General features: G+C 41.7%; 1 protein-coding gene across 3 annotated transcripts in view; it reads right to left on the bottom strand.

The window, feature by feature from the left end:
- Positions 1–11,572: 11,572 nt before the first annotated feature.
- Positions 11,573–20,554, bottom strand: part of smg7 (SMG7 nonsense mediated mRNA decay factor) — a 31,044-nt gene continuing 22,062 nt past the window's right edge. For all 3 annotated transcript variants that reach the window (XM_021589538.2, XM_021589540.2, XM_021589541.2), the window contains 3 exons: positions 18,680–18,850; positions 18,343–18,506; positions 11,573–14,369 (listed from right to left, as the gene is read on the bottom strand). In XM_021589538.2, the coding sequence (XP_021445213.2) occupies positions 14,262–14,369; positions 18,343–18,506; positions 18,680–18,850 (443 nt within the window). In that variant the 3' untranslated portion in view covers positions 11,573–14,261. The remainder of the gene's footprint in view (positions 14,370–18,342; positions 18,507–18,679; positions 18,851–20,554) is intronic.

The following is a 20,554-nucleotide window of genomic DNA, read 5'->3' as shown; positions in this document are numbered from 1 at the left end:
TTTCCTTCACTCTGCAGTCCAACTTATCCCAAACCATCTCAATTGGGTTATCACTCTCCTTCTTGATAAAATAGCCCTTACACTGCCTGGAGGTATGTTGGGCCATTGTCCTGTTGAAAGCAAATTATAGTCCCACTAGGCGCAAACCAGATGGGATGGCGTATCGCTGCAGAATGCTGTGGTAGCCATGCTGGTTAAGTCACAAGCAAAGCAACCCCACACTATCACAGCTCCTCCTCCATGCTTCACGGTGGGAACCACACATGCGGAGATCATCCACTCACCTACCCGTCTCACAAAGACACAGCGGTTGGGACCAAATGTCCATTGCTCGTGTTTCTTGGCCCAAGCAAGTCTTATCTTATTATTGGTTTCCTTTAGGTGTGGAATCTTTTTCTTTGCAGCAATTCAACCATGAAGTCCTGATTCAAGCTCCTTTGAATAGTTGATGTTGAGATGTGTCTGTTACTTGAACACTGTGAAGCATACATTTGGGCTGCGATTTGAGGCGGGTAACTAATGAACTTATCCTCTGCAGCAGAGGTAACGCTGGGTCTTCCTTTCCTTTGGCAGTCCTCAAAGGAGCCAGTTTCATCATAACGCTTGATGGTTTTTGCAACTGCACCTGAAGAAACATTCAAAGTTCTAAGTGTTCCAGATTAAGACATGAAGGTCAGTCAAAGTGATGGACTGTAATTTCTCTTTGCTTATTTGAGTTGTTCTTGCCATAATATGGACTTGTTTTTTTACCAAATAGGCCTATCTTCTGTATACCAACCCTACCTTGTCACAACTGATTGGCTCAAACGCATTAAGAAGGGAAAAAAATCCACAAATTAACTTTTAACAAGGCACACCTGTTAATTGAAATGTATTCCAGGTGACTACCACATTAAGCTGGCTGAGAGAATGCCAAGAGTGTGCAAAGAGTGGCTACTTTGAAGAATCTAAAATCTAAAATATATTTTGATTTATTTAACACTTTTTGGTTACTACATGATTCCATATGTGTTATTTCATAGTTGTAATGTCTGAACTATTATTCTACAATGTAGACAATAGCAAAATAAATAAAAAAACCCTTGAATGAGTAGGTGTGTCAACTTTTGTGTATGTATATACAGTTGAAGTCAGAAGTTTACATACACCTTAGCCAAATACATTTAAACTCAGTTTTTCACAATTCCTGACATTTAATCCTAGAAAAAAATCCCTGATTTAGGTCAGTTAGCATCACCACTTTATTTTAATGTGAAATGTCAGAATAATAGTTGAGAGAATTATTTATTTCCGCTTGTATTTCTTTCATCACATTTCCAGTGGGTCAGAAGTTTACATACACTCAATTAGTATTTGGTAGAGTTGCCTTTAAATTGTTAAACTTGGGTCAAACGTGTTGGGTAGCCTTCCACAAGCTTTCCACAATAAGTTGGGTGAATTTTGGCCCATTCCTCCTGACAGAGCTGGTCAGGTTTGTAGGCCTCCATGCTCGCACACGCTTTTTCAGTTCTGCCCACAAATTTTCTATAAGATTGAGGTCAGAGCTTTGTGGTGGCCTCTCCAATACCTTGGCTTTGTTGTCCTTAAGCCATTTTTCCACAACTTTGGAAGTATGCTTGGGGTCATTGTCCATTTGGAAGACCCATTTGCGACCAAGCTTTAACTTCCTGACTGATGTCTTGAGATGTTGCTTCAATATATCCACCTAATTTCCCTCCCTCATGATGCCATCTATTTTGTGAAGTGCACCAGTCCCTCCTACAGCAAAGCACCCCCACAACATGATGCTGCCACCCCCGTGCTTCACGGTTGGGATGGTGTTCTTCGGCTCTATTGTACTTCTCCTCTTGCTCAGTTGTGCACCGGGGCGTCCGACTTCTCTTTCTATTCTGGTTAGAGCCAGTTTGCTCTATTCTGTGAAGGGAGTAGTACACAGCGTTGTACAAGATCTTCAGTTTCTTGGCAATTAGTCACATGGAATAGCCTTCATTTCTCAGAACAAGAATAGACTGATGAGTTTCAGAAGAAAGTTCTTTGTTTCTAGTCATTTTGAGCCTGTAATCGATCCCACAAATGCTGATGTGTACTCTACTCTATATCATCTACTGCATCTTTATGTAATACATGTATCACTAGCCACTTTAAACTATGCCACTTTGTTTATATACCCTACATTACTCATCTCATATGTATATACTGTACTCGATACCATCTACTGCATTTTGCCTATGCCGTTCTGTACCATCACTCATTCATATATCTTTATGTACATATTCTTTATCCCTTTACACTTGTGTGTATAAGGTAGTAGTTTTGGAATTGTTAGGTTAGATTACTCTTTGGTTATTGCTGCATTGTTGGAACTAGAAGCACAAGCATTTCGCTACACTCACATTAACATCTGCTAACCATGTGTATGTGACAAATAAATTTGATTTGATGCTCCAGATACTCAACTAGTCTAAAGAAGGCCAGGTTTATTGCTTCTTTAATCAGAACAACACTTTTCAGCTGTGCTAACATAATTGCAAAAGGGTTTTATAATGATCAATTAGCCTTTTAAATGGTACACTTGGATTAGCTTACACAACGTGCTATTGGAACACAGGATTGATGGTTGCTGATAATGGGCCTCTGTACGCGTATGTAAAAATCAGCTGTTTCCAGTGACAATAGTCATTTACAACATTAACAATGTCTACACTGTATTTATCCATTTGATTTTAAATGGACAAAAATGTGTTTTTCTTTCAAAACAAGGACATTTCTAACTGACCCCAAACTTTTGAATGGTGTGTGTGTGTGTGTGTGTGTGTGTGTGTGTGTGTGTGTATACATGTAAACAAAGGCATAAAGTGTCTGGGCGGTTGTTTTGTACATTGTACTGGGTCCGGCGAGTTTGTGGGGAAAGTGACATCATTTGAATGCTACAGCCCTCTTCTTTTTGGAAATTGATCTCAAATCTTACTGCTGGCAATGTCATAAGAATCCCCCCCACTCCATAAAGTATGCAATGTAGGTCAAGTCACCAAAAAGTGCAAACATTTTGTTTGCATGGAAAGGGTACACCCTGGTGGTCATTGTATAGGAATGTACACTGGAGCAAAACTATAAACACACCAAGTAAAGTGTTGGCCCCATGTTTCATGAGCTGAAATAAAAAAATCCCATAACTTTTCTATACGCACAAAAGCCTTATTTCTCTAAAATTGTATATCTTTCTGTAATAAAGCCATTTTGTGGGGAAAAACTAATGGCTGAGCTTGGCGCCCCAGTGGGTGGGCCTGGCACCCAAGTAATGACAAAGAGTAAACTGGTTTAGACATTTTTGCAAATGTATTATAAAATTAAAAAACATACCTTATTTACATAAGTATTCAGACACTTTACTATAAGAATCATTATTGAGCTCAGGTGCATCCTGTTTCCATTGATCATCCTTCATATGTATTTATAACTGGATTGGACATTATTTGGAAAGACACATACCTGTCTATATAAGGATCCACAGTTGCCAGTGCATGTCAGAGCAAAAACCAAGCCGTGATGTTGAAGGAATTGTTTGTTGAGCTCTGAGACAGGATTGTTTCGAGGCACAGATCTGGAAATGGTACGAAAAAATGTCTGCAGCATTGAAGGACCCCAACAACACAGTGGCCTCCATCATTCTTAAACGGAAGAAGTTTGGAACCACCAAGACTCCTACAGCTGGCCGCCCGGCCAAACTGAGCAATTGGGGAGGAAAAGGCCTCGGTCAGGGAGGTGAACAAGAACCCAATGGTCACTCTGACAGAGCTCCAGAGTTCCTCTGTGGAGATGGGAGGATCTTCCAGAAGGACAACCATCTCTGCAGCACTCCACCAATCAGGCCTTTATGGTAGAGTGGCCAGACGGAAGCCACTCCTTAGTAAAAGACAGCCTGCTTGAAGTTTGCCAAAGACACCTAAAGGACTCTCAGACCATGAGAGACAAGATTCTCTGGTCTGATGAAACCAAGATCAAGCTCTTTGGCCTCTGAGTGCCAAGCGCCACGTCTGGAGGAAACCTGGCACCATCACTACGGTGAAGCATGGTGGTGGCAGCATCATGCTGTGGGGATGTTTTTCAGCAGCAGGGACTGGGAGACTAGTCAGGATTGAGGGAAAGATGAACAGAGTAAAGTACAGAGAAATCATTGATGAAAACATGCTCCAGAGCGCTCAGGACCTCAGACTGAGGCGAAGGTTCACCTTCCAACAGGACAATGACCCTAAGCACACAGCCAAGACACTGCAGGAGTGGCTTCGGGACAAGTCTCTGAATGTCCTTGAGCGGCCCGGACTTGAACCCGGTCAAACATCTCTGGAGAGACCTGAAAATGTATTTGTAGCAACACTCCCCATCCAACCTGACAGAGTTTAAGAGGATCTGCAGAGAAGAATAGGAGAAACTCCCCAAATACAGGTGTACCAAACTTGTAGCGTCATATTCAAGAAGACTTGAGGCTGTAATCACTGCCAAAGGGGCTTCAACAAAGTATTGAGTATTTCTGTTTTTTATAAATTAGCAAAACATTTCTAAACCTGTTTTTTCTTTGTCATTATGGAGTATTGTGTGTAGATTAAGGAGGGGAAACTGATTTAATCCATTTTAGAATAAGGCTGTAACCTAACAAAGTGGAAAAAGTCAAGGGGTCTGAATACTTTCAGAATGCACTGTATATCGGTTGATAGGTAGAGACTTCAGCTTTCTCCTGATATGTATATCAGTCCTGTAAAACAAAATTATTCCTGTAACACAAAAAATGACGTTTCACAAGCCCTGCGCTTTTAAAATGGATGTGTTCTTATGGGAATTTGAGCATGTTTAGAGCAACAATATTAGGTAAGATCAGATTATTTATTTTTTTCATTTAAAAATAAAATGTTTTTGTCAAACCTAGACTTTCAAATCTGAAAACATTTGACAATCAATAAATTAATCAGCCACGCTCAAGGTCCTAAATTATATTATAACCGGCATCGATAAAATACAGTACTGTGCAGCCATCTTCATCAACCTGGCCAAGGCTTTCAACTCTGTCATTCACCGCATTCTTATCGGCAGACTCAATAGCCTTGGCTTCTCAAATGACTGCCTCGCCTGGTTCACCAACTACTTCTCAGATAGAGTTCAGTGTGTCAAATCGCCCCATAGACTGCCGAACCTCTGGCAGTCTATGGGGTTGCCACAGGGTTCAATTCTTGGGCCGACTCTTTTCTCTGTATTTTTCAATGATATCGCTCTTGCTGCTGGTGATTCTCTGATCCACCTCTAAACAGACGACACCATTCTGTATACATCTGGCCCTTCTTTGGACACTGTACTAACAAACCTCCAAACGAGCTTCAACGCCATGCAACACTCCTATGAGCATGCTCTTCAACCGATCGCTGCCCGCACCCTTCCGCCTGACTAGCATCACGACTCTGGATGGTTTCTGACCTAGAATATGTGGACAACTACAAAGACCTAGGTGTCTGGTTAGACTGTAAACTCTCCTTCCAGACTCACATTAAACATCTCCAATCCAAATGTAAATCTATTTTGCAACACAGCCTCCTTCACTCATGCTGCCAAACATACCCTCCTAAATCTTACTATCCTACCGATCCTTGTCTTCTGCGATGTCATTTACAAAATAGCCCCCAACACTCTACTCAGCAAACTGGATGTAGTCTATCACTGTGCCAACCGTTTTGTCACCAAAGCCCCATATACTACCTACCACTGCGACCTGTATGCTCTCGTTGGTTGGCCCTCACTACATATTCGTCGCCAAACCCACTGGCTCCAGGTCATCTATAAGTCTTTGCTCGGTAAAGCCCCGCCTTATCTCAGCTCACTGGTCACCATAGCAACACCCACCCGTAGCACGCGCTCAAGCAGGTATATTTCACTGGTCATCCCCAAAGCCAATACTTACTTTGGCCCCCTTTCCTTCCAGTTCTATGCTGATAATGACTGGAACGAATTGCAAAAATCTCTGAAGCTGGAGATTTATATCTCCCTCTCTACCTTTAAGCATCAGCTGTCAGAGCAGCTTTCCGATCACTGTACCTGTACACAGCCAATCTGTAAATAGCACACCCAACTCATCCCCATATTATTACTTACCCTCTTGCTCTTTTGCACCCCAGTATCTCTACTTGCAAATCATCTGCACATCTATCACTCCAGTATTAATGCTAAATTGTAATTATTTTCTCCTTTATGGCCTATTCATTGCCTTACCTCCCTGCACACACTGTATATAGATTTTTATATATTTATTTTCTATTGTGTTATTGACTGTACATTTGTTTGTGTAACTCTGTTGTTGTTTTTGTCGCACTGCTTTGCTTTATCTTGGCCAGGTCGCAGTTGTAAATGAGAACTTGTCCTCAACTGGCCTACCTGGTTAAATAAAGGTGAAATAAAAATGTAAATGTGTACACTTCAGTTTTTGGCGGCCTGCTGTATCTTGTATCTCTGTAATAGTCCCGCAGTTTTGAATTTTTAACAGTACTAAGCATGTGTTTGTAGGTCTTAGTTTTGAAACCAAAATGTACTTTGAGGGTAGCATACAATATTATGCGTAGTTTAGAAAATGCCACCATAGGGTGTCAGGGTTGAACAGGATAATCAATAGAGCATCAGCGTAATGGTAATAGTAATCATCAGTATATCAGCAGCTTATGTTGTGAGTAGGTGTAAGTATGTATGTGGCATCAGTAGTGTGTGTGCGAGGGCATGTACAGTTCCTTGCAAAAGTATTCGGCCCCCTTGAACTTTGCGACCTTTTGCCACATTTCAGGCTTCAAACATAAAGATATAAAACTGTATTTTTTTGTGAAGAATCAACAACAAGTGGGACACAATCATGAAGTGGAACGACATTTATTGGATATTTCAAACTTTTTTAACAAATCAAAAACTGAAAAATTGGCCATTCTTGGCCATTCTAACACCTGGATATGTTTATTTTTTAACCATTCCATTGTAGATTTTGCTTTATGTTTTGGATCATTGTCTTGTTGGAAGACAAATCTCAGTCCCAGTCTCAGGTCTTTTGCAGACTCCATCAGGTTTTCTTCCAGAATGGTCCTGTATTTGGCTCCATCCATCATCCCATCAATTGTAACCATCTTCCCTGTCCCTGCTGAAGAAAAGCAGGCCCAAACCATGATGCTGCCACCACCATGTTTGACAGTGGGGATGGTGTGTTCAGCTGTGTTGCTTTTACGCCAAACATAACGTTTTGCATTGCTGCTAAAAAGTTCAATTTTGGTTTCATCTGACCAGAGCACCTTCTTCCACATGTTTGGTGTGTCTCCCAGGTGGCTTGTGGCAAACTTTAACCGACACTTTTTATGGATATCTTTAAGAAATGCCTTTTTTCTTGCCACTCTTCCATAAAGACCAGATTTGTGCAATATACGACTGATTGTTGTCCTATGGACAGAGTCTTCCACCTCAGCTGTAGATCTGCAGTTCATCCAGAGTGATCATGGGCCTCTTGGCTGCATCTCTGATCAGTCTTCTCCTTGTATGAGCTGAAAGTTTAGAGGGACGGCCAGGTCTTGGTAGATTTGCAGTGGTCTGATACTCCTTCCATTTCAATATTATCGCTTGCACAGTGCTCCTTGGGATGTTTAAAGCTTGGGAAATCTTTTTGTATCCAAATCAGGCTTTAAACTTCTTCACAACAGTATCTCGGACCTGCCTGGTGTGTTCCTTGTTCTTCATGATGCTCTCTGCGCTTTTAACGGACCTCTGAGACTATCACAGTGCAGGTGCATTTATACGGAGACTTGATTACACACAGGTGGATTGTATTTATCATTAGTCATTTAGGTCAACATTGGATCATTCAGAGATCCTCACTGAACTTCTGGAGAGAGTTTGCTGCACTGAAAGTAAAGGGGCTGAATAATTTTGCACGCCCAATTTTTCAGTTTTTGATTTGTTAAAAAAGTTTGAAACATCCAATAAATGTTGTTCCACTTCATGATTGTGTCCCACTTGTTGTTGATTCTTCACAAAAAAATACAGTTTTATATCTTTATGTTTGAAGCCTGAAATGTGGCAAAAGGTCGCAAAGTTCAAGGGGGCCGAATACTTTCGCAAGGCACTGTAAGTACTGTGTGTGTATGCGTGTGATAAGTGTCTGTTGGTGTGTGTGTCTGAGTGGGTAGAAAGCTGTGGATGATTCAGTGCAGGTAGGCAGTGTGGAGAGTCTTTGGGAGCACAGTGAGCTATTAAACAGTCTTATGGCCAGGGGAAAGAAGCTGTCTCAGAGCGTTAGAAAGGATTGTTATTCAGAAGAGCAATAGCGATGAGTTCAAGAGGTTTGATTCCAGGCACATTCAGCTCCATCCCCTTGACGATCCAGAGGCTGCAGCTGTCTGACTGCTATCTACTACTGTGCTCCGAGGCCCTGTGACAACAGGAGATTCAGTCCCTGCACAAAATACAAAAGGGTAGTGTTGTTCAGACAGTCACAAGCTTCTCAATGTTTGACAAGGCCCAAAAAGAGACAAGGATTTCATAGTTGCATCATGGCACGTAGCCTTCTGTACATCAATGGTTTCACTCTTCTCCCACCCAACTCATAGTAGCAGGCATGGAACCCAGGCTGAGGAATTGACTGATTCTTGCTGTATTTCGTTATGGCATGATAATACTATTTTCCTTATTCGTTTACTGCGTTTGCTCCCATCCTTTTTCTACAAAGGTTTCAGTATAATACTACCCGTTTTAATTTCATACATTATTTATACTGTATATGAGGGTGCCCGTGTTTACGGATTTGGGGTTGTACCTGGTAGGTTCATTGATCATCTGTGTGAGATTGAGGGCATCAAGCTTAGATTGTAGGATGGCCGGGGTGTTAAGCATGTCCCTGTTTAGGTCACCTAGCAGCACGAGCTCAGAAGATAGATGGGGGGGCAATCAATTCACCTATGGTGTCCAGGGCACAGCTGGGGGCAGAGGGTGGTCTACAGCAAGCAGCAAAGGTGAGAGACTTGTTTCTGGAAAGGTGCATTTTTAGAAGTAGAAGCTCAAATTGTTTTGGTACAGACCTGGATAGTAAGACAGAACTTTGCAGGCTATCTCTGCAGTAGATTGCAACGCCACCCCCTTTGGTAGTTCTATCTTGGCGGAAAATGTTATAGTTAGGGATGAACATTTCAGGGTTTTTGGTGGTTTTCCTAAGCCAGGATTCAGACACGGCTAAGACATCTGGGTTGGCAGAATGTGCTAAAGCAGTGAATAAAGCAAATTTAGGGAGTAGGCTTCTAATGTTAACATGCATGAAACCAAGGCTTTTACGGTTAAAGAAGTCAACAAATGAGAGCACCTGGGAGTAGGTGTGGAGCTAGGCACTGCAGGTCCTGGATTAACCTCTACATCACCAGAGGAACAGAGGAGAAGTCGGATAAGGGTACGGCTAAAGGCTATAAGAACTGGCCGTTTAGCACGTTCGGAACAGAGAGTATAAGGAGCAGGTTTCTGGTCACGATAGCATAGATTCAAGGCATAATGTACAGACAAAGGTATGGTAGGAAGGAAGCACATTAAAGGCATTGAGTAATGATGAAAGAGATTTAGTCTCTAGAGACGTTTAAACCAGGTGATGTCATCGCATATGTGGGAGGTGGAACAACATGTTTGGTTAAGGCATATTGAGCAGGGCAAGAGGCACTACAGTGAAATAAGACAGTAATCACTAACCAGGACAGTAATGGACAAGGCATATTGATATTAGGGAGAGGCAAGCGCAGCCAAGTGAATCGTATGGGTCCAGTGAGTGGTTGGGTTGGCTGGAGACACGGCGATTCAGACATTTAGCAGGCTGGGGCTAGCAAGTTAGCAGAAGGGCCTTAGAGGGACGTCGCAATGGGGGAAACTACAAAGGAAACCACAAAAAGGCATACCTAAAAATAAATTGCTAAAAAAACAATTGAAAGTACTCATGGCCCCCAGCAGCCTCACAGCTTGCAAGCTGGTACTATGACTGCTGATCACCCTAATTGGCTGCACCTGATGAGCTTATCAACCAGGCATATGTAAGTGTATCCTGGATAATGTGTTTATGTCCTAACACCTTCCTCTCATATAATTATTGGTACCAGCAGTATCCTAACAAGGCACCTCAGTTTCTAATGGTTAAGGTGCCACATTAAGTGCCAGTAGTGAACATTCCTCTATAAATTCCCAACATATAGCGTCTGAACTGGTCATAAAACATCTAACCCTGGCAGACACAGCTCTCGAATACTGTGCTTTTGGGAAAGCATGCAGTGCTTACATTTTTCTGAGATGCTGTACAAAAAACCTAGACAATGTTATCCTTCTACCTTGTCAGAAACCGTTTCCACACTACAATTTTATATCAGATACACTCAATGTTTTTAGGATACCAGAGTGATGCAATGCAACCTCTGTAGTGGGTGTGACATTAGCAGGTTTGTCAGCAATGTGACACCGTGACCTTCAGTCGTCCATCCTCCGGAAACCGATAAGTGGTTGTGTGGTCTAGGAGTGTGTAAATTCTCTAACAGGCAATTGGAAAACGGTCCTCCCCTCCTCAATAGCCTCCTTTTGGCGAGGAAGCAGAATTAGGAATGCAGAGGAATGTAGTTGATGATCCCTGTTCTAAACACACTGTACTGTATTTGCGTGCATCTATCCTACCGCGGAAGAGTTGACATCTGCCAGACCCCCCTTTGAAATCAGATGTATTGTCAGAGACAAGAATGCACACATTTAAAAACAATATGCTACCTATCCTTTGATCTATAAAATGTATTCCACAACTAACTTGGTTATCACTTTGTACATTTGTTTTGGGATCCACCCCTGTAAACGTAGTTTGCTTGATGATGTGCAAGTGGAGGAGCTTCTCATTTCATTATAGCGCATTTTCGTCCACGTTCACACTCCTCGCCGCCTTTCCTCGATTACGTTGGACCTTTTTCAAAAGGTGGTGAGAAAAGGACGGAGAGGGGAGAATGCAGGAGTTGAGCAAATCAAATTGAGAAAAGGCCAATGTTTGATCATTTCCAACATCAACATTCGTAATTGGCTGATGCAGAATGTTACGAGAAAGAATCACTGCCAGCTGGTGAGGTTAGTATAGGGCTAAGTGTGGCAGGCTGTGACCACGTGCAACTAGGTCAATGGATTTTGAGAAAGAAAAAGTTTAAGTTGAAACTTAACATTCACAAGTATGGCCCCCTAGGATTTCCTGAGTGTGTGGTGGGGAGGGAGGGTGACAGCCCGTGTGAAAAACATTTTCTAGTAATAAATTCTTGCTCAGTTCCTCTTGATCACCTTGACAATAAGGCTACATAACATCGGAGTCAAAAGTATTCATTGTCTATTACCATTTAGCCATTTTCTCTAAACCATACTAATATCAGAATACTGTATGAATGGAAATTGTATACACAAAACTATTGTACACACTTTTGTCCTGAATTGTGAGTTGTGGGGAAAGTAGACTTGGTGAAGAAACCATACATACAGTACATGATAGTCACAGAAAAATGACAGTCCAGTGAAAAGATAGGGAGAACATGGTTTACTTTATTTAAAGGCATAGCCGATTCCACCATTTCTGAATGTCTAGAGAAAGACGAAAACACAAAAAGCTTAGAACACAAGCCCATTTCTGAATGACCCCCCGCCCACAGGTAAAAGGACTCCAACCTCACTCCCCATAACCCGTGAAAGCATTTAGAATTCCAAATCCTCATGCAATTTCAAACTTTCAGTGATTCTCTCCTTGATATTGAACTTAAACTGGGACACAGTGCTTGATGTTGGTTGGTCAGCTGTGCAGGGAACTGTTAATAGCCGTCTGTCATTTGTCATTGCCTGTAATGTCCCACAGGACTATTAGAAGTATGGAATGTTACAACTGCTCAAAGTGCAGGGTTCTTTTCCACAAACCTTAACGTGGTAAAACCAAAGCCACTTTTAGATGTGTCAGTTTATTAAGGATGCAGCAGAGGAGATTCCACATGAATACAGTAAATGGCAGGATGCCCAGAGCAGAGCGCTTCTAACATTCTAGTACGTTACCCCTCACTCCCTCTTCCGCCCATCTAGACAGCAAGAACTGATAAGCTCAACAACACTGACAAATACCATTCATGATCCAAACACACATTTGAAATCAGAACCCCTTTACAATGAGCAGATACAGGGCCAACTTCACAGCCCAGTTCCCCTCTAGCATTTATGTGCTGAATTCATTTTTTTTTAATAGCTTCTGGCTGAATATGTCCCAACATTCAGTCCAATCTATTTATCTTTTCTTTTTAAATATCATTTTAATGTAACAGGAAAAGCACAATCACACAAATTAGACATCATTTAAAGTTGGGTTTAATAAAATGTTCTCTACATGAAAATAAAAACATGTTTTTCCCCTCATACAAGATATTAAGTCTGTATACCCTTTAAATACAAAATGCCTTTTGCTGCCTAAACCATAGAGGGTACCAATGTATATAGTCATATTTCTAACCCTATCCAACAGTGACCCCTAGACTCAACTGGCCTCTAACCCTGTTCCTGGAGAGCCTCTCTTGGTCTGCTGATTGTCACTCAGTGCTTCATGGATTTCATTATTTGGGGAAAAAGTCATTGTCTGGCTTGGGCATTTCCGATAGATTCACATTGGCGTAACCCAAGTGACAGCAACTTAACACCAAACAATTAGTTCAGTTAGTTACACACCACAGAGGTATGTAAAAAGCAGAGCTATGACTTTAGACAAGCAAACCAAGCATGCAACTCTCCAGGGCCTAATATGCGTTAATTCGATAACTGTTGTGATTATAGTAGTGGTTGTGAAGAGGTTAGCATAAATCAGTCTCTCTCTCCTGTTCTAAGCCAAGTAGGGGAGTCAGGGACTACACCTGCTCTGTGCCCCAGCCACAGCCCAGCCCAACTGTCTGTCTGATGGTCTGTCTCTCGCTTGGCTTGTGCCCCATATTGCTGAACCAGCAGCTTTGCTGGACCCGTTTGCTTGTTTCCATTACATGACAGTGCCAATCATGATAGTAATAATAAAATAAAAAACACTGACCAGGCACAAAGAGAGCCAATAAAGCTGCTTAAAACTTTTAAAAGGCAGACCATGAACGAAATAAACAATTATGCAGATAAGCTAGAGTTACATGTTTACTCAAAGAAAGATGGGTAAAGATAACATATTAATATCTACTTTCCCCATAAGCAGTAAACTATTGGACATAGTTACCCAGTATTTCATAAAGCTAAAACTGCTACGAACAAATCACAAAATACAGTATTTCTAATAATTGCAAATCTCTATTAGAGCTAATAATACTATCCCTACATCTATTTTCTCATCACCGTCTCAGTTTGTTGATTCTTTTGTTTTTGAGCGAACTTTGTGGTGAGTTTGTGAAGCGTTCCCGTCATCCTCAACTGACCTGAAGATGCACCTCCCTCCTTGTAAAACCTATACAGAAAGGAACAATCTGCAAACTGGAAAATCGCATCTATAGCATAATCTGCATCTCATTTTCAAACGGTTCTGTGCACACTTTCCCCCCACTTTTTACCAACGACTGTGGCAATATAGCTGTTAACGCCTTCATTCGTTCATTCATAACCCGGCTACGTCGAGCCACACTCCCCCTCCTCCTTGCTCTCTGTCCGAGATAAAGAAAATTTTGTCAAGAATTCAGAAAGATCCGTCTTTCTTTTTTTCACCACATCTACCGTTTTAGGACCACCTTGCCTTCCCAAAAACACCCCGCACCACCTTTAGGCTCCTCTCTTCTCCAGTAGGCAAATCAAAGACTGATAGTAAATCCACACCAAGAGCAGCTCAAGAATAGTTTTCAGAGACCAGATACATAGAATCCAAGTGAGATGGACTGAAGGATGGTTGTTTATTCCCACACTCTCCAGAGGAATTCAGGAGGTATGCATGGTGACTGGCTGTCAGAGGTTTTCAGTTTCCTCAATGTAAGAATCGTGCTCAGTGAGGTGGTGTGGGAGGTGCTTGCACGCCCTCGTTGCCATGGGAGGCACAGAGAGAGCGAGAGGGGAGAGTAGACTTGCACCAGTCCTCCTCGTCAGCAGAAGGGTGTTTTGAGCCTGTTGGGTCATCGTTTCACCTTCCCCAGCCTCCATATGCCGGTAATTCCGATTTGGAGCTCGTTTTTTTTTTTACTTCTTACTTCTTCACACAAGTGCTTCTGACTGCAGGCCCTTCAGTGTGGAGGGTTCATGGTGCCCCGGCCCCTCTGCTGCTTCTGCTGCATGAGGAGCTGCTCCAGGGCCGAAGGCCCCGGCTGCATCATGGAGCTAGACCAGATGGACTGGGGAGCACAGAGATAGATTGAAAAGGAATTTAACAATATGGGCTGTGGCAGTCATGAAATTCTGTAAGCCGGTTATGGCCAGTCTCACGGTAATTTACAGTTAAATAACAAACACGTTTAGCATCTCCAGGACTCCACCTACACAAGTCGCTGATGCACGGCTTTGGAACATCTACATTTTAAAAAGTCTTATAAAAATCTAATTGAATATACACCATCACAATAAATCCATATATTTTAGGCAGGTCTAAACAAAGTTTATGATATGAAGAATTTGTATTTCAGAAGAACAGAGTATGAGTTTGCCTACTGTATGTTATCTGGATATGCTCCATGCCATAGGCTGTAGGCTTGATCATTTTGCTGACAAGATATGCTAATAAGTGGCATTATTTTATATTACATTACATTTTATCGTGAGAAGATTATAATTGAACTTAGCTGAATAAAACAAAGGATATTTTTCCCATTCCAGAGCGAGAGTGCACATATGAAGTGGCTATGTTGAGAGTAAACGTCATCATTTAAAAAAGGGTCCTATACACTAGATTTTGTGTTATTTGGCAACTTTAGCTGTGAATTATACAAACCTTAGAAATCAAAAGACATATGGGCTGCATGATGAGACTAAAAGCTTACGATCTGTTCCTTGCCTCAGGCGCCACACGCTGTTCTCTCATCATGTGATCATATTTTCACCCATCAGACTATCCTCAATTCAGTAATCTTTACAAATATCCAAAAATTGTTTCGATTTAGAATGGCCCATTATTAAATGGGCAGGAACAGGGGCAAAACATGTCATCTGTATGCACTTGAATAGCGAATGGAGGCCACTTTCCAGCTGGTACATTTTTCAGTCATGTCGGGTAGGCTACTCCGTTTATTAAACTGTGCAAGAGGTGATGTTCTACCCAAACTCTGTATGCCATATGTTCTCCAACCCTGTTACTGCAGCTACCCAGAGCTTAAATATAAGAAACCAAATTAAATCTTATTTGGGAAAATCAACAGTAACATGTTTTCACAACAAACAAAAAAACATTTAATTAAACAGCCCTTCTGCAATCTAAAGAAAGGAATGAAGGAAAGAGGGGAGGAGACGGAAATGCATGGTGGTGAGATATTCTGTAGCTAAGAGATCATGTGTCATCCTACTCATTATGAAAATATAAGAAATGCCCTATTACTAGGCTATTCACAATCAAATACAAACTCACTATAACTGTTGGCTAACTCTGAATTTGTTGAATTTAGACTAGACCAATTATGTACCAACGATATACTTTTGTGTTTAGAACACCTACTCATTCAAGGGTTTTTCTTTTTACCATTTTCTAGAATAATAGTGAAGACATCAACTATGAAATAACCCATATGAAATCATGCAGTAACCAAAAAAAAGTTTTAAACATCCAAATATATTTTATATTTGAGATTCTTCAAATAGCCTCCCTTTGCCTTGACAGCTTTGCACACTCTTGGTTCTCTCTCAACCAGCTTCACCTGGAATCCTTTTCCAACAGTCCTCAAGTAGTTCCCACATATGCTGAGCAGTTGTTGGCTGCTTTTCCTTTACTCTGCGGTCTGACTCATCCCAAACCATCTCATTTGGGTTGAGGTTGGGGGATTGTGAAGGCCAGGCACTCCCTCACTCTCCTTCTTGGTCAAATAGCCCTTACACCGCCTGGAGGTATGATGGGTCATTGTCCTATTGAAAAACAAATAATAGTCCCACTAAGCGCAAACCAGATGGGATGGCATATTGGTACAGCATGCTGTCGTAGCCATGCTGGTTAAGTTTGCTTTGAATTCTAAATAAATCACACTGTCACCAGCAAAGCACCCCCACACCATCACACCACCTCCTCCATGCCTTACGGTGGGAAATACACGTGTCTCACAAAGACAGAGCGGTTGGAACCAAAAATCTCAAATTTGGTCTCATCAGACCGATTTCCACCGGTCTAATGTCCATTACTTGTGTTTCCTGGCCCAGGCAATTCTCTTCTTCTCATTGAGGTCTTTAGTAGTGGTTTCCCTGCAGCAATTCTTCAATGAAGGCCTGATTCACACAGTCTCCTCTGAACAGATGATTTAGAGATGTGTGTTACTTGAACTCTGAAGTATTTATTTGGGCTGCAATTTCTGAGGCTGGTAACTAATTAACTTATCCTCTGCAGCAAAGGTAACTCTGGGTCTTCCATTCCCGTGGGAGTCCTCATGAGGGCCAGTTTCATTATAGCGCTTGGTGGTTTGTGACTGCACTTGAAAAAACTTTAAAAGTTCTTGAAATTTTCCGTATTGACTGACTTTCATATCTTAAAGTAACGATGGGCTGTCTTTTTGCCATAATATAGACTTGGTCTTTTACCAAATAGGGCTATCTTCTGTATTACACCCCCCCAAAAGCTGTTTTTTTGCAAGATGCAGAGTAGGTGAACGGATGATCTCCGCATGTGTGATTCCCACTGTGAAGCATGGAGGAGGTGGTGTGATGGTGCTTTGCTGGTGACACGGTCAGTGATTTATTTAAATTTCAAGGCACACGTAACCAGCATGGATCACAGCATTCTGCAGCGATACGCCATCCCATCTGGTTTGCGCTTAGTGAGATCCTCATTTGTTTTTCAACAGGACAATGACCCAAAACACACCTCCAGACTGTGTAAGGGCTAGTTGACCAAGAAGGAGAGTGATGGAGTGCTGCATCAGATGACCTGGCCTCCACAATCGCCCGACCTCAACCCAATTGAGATGGTTTGGGATGAGTTGGACCGTGGAGTGAAGGAAAAGCAGCCAACAAGTGCTCAGCATATGTGGGAACACCGTCAAGTCTGTTGGAAAAGCAGTCCAGGTGAAGCTGGTAGTGAGAATGCCAAGAGTGTGCAAAGCTGTCATCAAGGCAAAGGGTGGCGACTTTGAAGAATCTTGAAAAAGAAAAAGGAGAGCCGCACACTAGGAGCTCAGATGCCATAATTTAATAGCCTAATAACCAACATTTTGACAGACAAGCTGTCTTCATCAGGGTATAAATGACAAACACTGCGGGTCACTAGTTTATATAGTTTCAAAGGACATACTTTAAATAATCTCAAATATATTTTGATATGTTTAACACTTTTTTGGTTACTACGTGATTCCATGTGTTATTTCATAGTTTGGATGTCTTCCCTATTATTCCACAACGTAGGAGAGTAAAAATAAAAAACTGAGTTGAGTTGGCATCCAAATGTTTGACATATATACATCCATATATTCAAATTAATTTGCAATGACGTCAGATTGGTTAGAGGGACAATAGAGCCCTGAGTACCAGACCATTAGAACCTGATGGAGGAACAATAAAGCCCTGAGTACCAGGCTATTAGGACCTGATGGAGGAACAATAGAACATTGAGTACCCGGCCATTAGGACCTGGGGGAACAATAGAGCCCTGTATACCAGGCCATTAGGACCTGATGGAGGAACAATAGAGCCCTGAGTACCCTGCCATTAGCACCTGATGGAGGAACAATAGAGCCCTGTATACCAGGCCATTAGGACCTGATGATCATTAGCAAATTGGGTACTACCAGAGCATGTCCAAACTGCCTAAAGGAAGATTAACATGACTCAACAGTCACATGGAATTTTACTGCGGTCATGACTCATAACCGTCGGTGTGGCTGTAATACGGTCACCGCAACAGCCCTAGACAGGACCTAAAATAAAGTTGGGGTGATATAAGTGGCAATAACAGGTGACGTCGCTTAATTCTAAATTACTAAAGGAGACTTTAGTCCAGTAACTTCCCCTTAATTCAGATGTTATCCAGAAGTCTTGGTTGGAATATTCCTTGAATCATTAGGGAATAATCTTGTAATCCAGGAATTCTCAAACTTGGATTTCTTGAAAACTTGGAAATTTGTGGAAAGTTACCAGACTTTTGCAACCCTAAAGGTAAGAAAGGTATGTGTCGTGTGGTACCTTCAGACTGTCCAGGAGCACAGTGGAGGAGTCTTCCATTGGCAACTCCTGGGCGGCCCAGGAGCTGCTGGGGGTGTTCCCCTGGTGCCAGCTGTTCTCAGGGGTTCGGTGGTCTGAAGACGACGACGCAGAGGGCAGGTAGTCCAGACCAAACCCACTCACAGCTACTTGACAAAAACAGAGATTCATTATATAAAACGCCATGACTTAAGTATAACACAAAATGTCTGGAAAAGGCTAAGTTGATATACCAAACATGACATTCATTACATATATCAGTGGGTATAAGGGGTAGATGGATATAATTTATATATTTAGATTCATGAGGTTGACTTACGCGTCTTTTCCACCTTCCAGCGGTCAACCATCCTCCTGTCTCGGTTGTCGGGTGTTCCTATGGGGCCGAAGTTAGAGAAGGGGATGGAGCCATGGTTGTGCGTGGGTGGAGAAGAAGGTAAACTGCTTGGGTTGGAAGAATGGGGGGACTGGCTTGCTGGTGTAGAGTGGTCTGTTATGGAAATGGAGAAATATAATTATAATTACATGCAAATATGTCTTAATTTCTAACAGAATTTCTGCCTTTATAAAATGTTATTCAATAAAGATTATATTGAAATATTGACTCAGATGCTAAGGCCAGAGAAAGTTTAATTACTGTTTTAAATGGATGGCCCTCAATTGTCTCCACCACCCCTTAATTATCGATATAAAAAAAAAAAATCAGATGTTATTTTTCAGGCAATATATGCAGCGCTTTGTTGATAATGCACTGTCCTCTCTCCCTTGACGCTTTACCTAGTTGATGAGCAAGAGACCAAACAGCCTCGGATTGGACAGTGAAACAAAGTGATGATACGCCACCGAGAACAGCTAGCATGTCCAGCAAAGTACATCGCCAGTGGCACTCTCACACTTCGTGCAGATCAGCAGCTCCACAATGATATGATTGACGGTCTCCAAGGCTAGGGCTTTTCGTGGCAGCCAGACGAGACAATTGAAGCAGGATGCGGTGAGTTACTGGGCTCGAATTTAGTAAAACTTGCTCTATATAGATTGACGCTTCTAATTGGGCATGTGATAAACAAACATTTTTATTTTGACGATAGGCTATACTTTATGGCTGGATTTATGTATTTCCAGTGCTACATAAAATTGGTCAAACCTAAATTGATTAACTCCCTTTCTACAAAGCCGAGTCTAAGAGAGAGGCCTAATCATATTTGTATGAACATTTTGTTAACGCCTTATAGGAGATGCATTCAGGTAATGAACTCATTATTATACAACATTTTAATATGATTATAATTAAAGTCATGAATTAGATGTTTGTTTTTAATAGTCTACTCTATACATCACATTAACTTCTTATGGCTGGGGGGCAGTATTGAGTAGCTTGGATGAATAAGGTTCCCAGAGTAAATTGCCTGCTACTCTGTCCCAGATGCTAATATATGCATATTAGTAGTATTGGATAGAAAACACTGAAGTTTCTAAAACTGTTTTAATGATGTCTGTGACTATAACAGAACTCATATGGCAGGCGAAAACCTGAGACAAATCCAACCAGGAAGTGGGAAAACTGGTGTTTGTAGTTTCATTTAAGTGATTGCCAATCCAATATGCTGTGTCTATGGGGCCAGATTGCACTTCCCAATGCTTCCAGCAGATGTCAACAGTCTTTAGAAAGTTGTTTCAGGCTTCAATTGTGGAAGGGTGTCGAATAAGAGCCGTTTCAACAAGTGGACTAGGCTGAGGCCAATCAGTTGTTTGCTGAGCGGTCAAGCGGGCGCGCCGTTTTTTCTTTTTCCTCTGTAATGAATATTCCGGTTGGAATATTATTGAAGATTTATTATAAAAAGACCCTAAGGATTGATTGTAAACATCGTTTGACATGTTTCTACAAACTGTAATGGAACTCTTGACTTTTCGTCTGGATTTTGCGCTCGAGCATTGTGCCTTTGGAATAGTGAACTAAACGTGCGAACAAAACGGAGGTATTTGGACATAAATATGGACGTAATCAAACAAAACAAACATTTCTTGTGGAAGCGGGAGTCCTGGGAGTGCATTCCGACGAATATCAGCAAAGGTAAGTGAAGATTTATAATGCTATTTATGACTTCTGTTGATTCCACAATTTGGTGGGTAACTGTATTGCTTTTGTGGCTGAACCTGTTCTCAGATTATTGAATATTGTGCTTTTGCCGTAAAG

This window comes from Oncorhynchus mykiss, chromosome 28 (assembly GCF_013265735.2).
Source record: "Oncorhynchus mykiss isolate Arlee chromosome 28, USDA_OmykA_1.1, whole genome shotgun sequence".
NCBI lineage: Eukaryota > Metazoa > Chordata > Actinopteri > Salmoniformes > Salmonidae > Oncorhynchus > Oncorhynchus mykiss.
The sequence above is the reverse complement of the archived record's forward strand: the minus strand, read 5'-3'. Positions and strand labels throughout refer to the sequence as shown.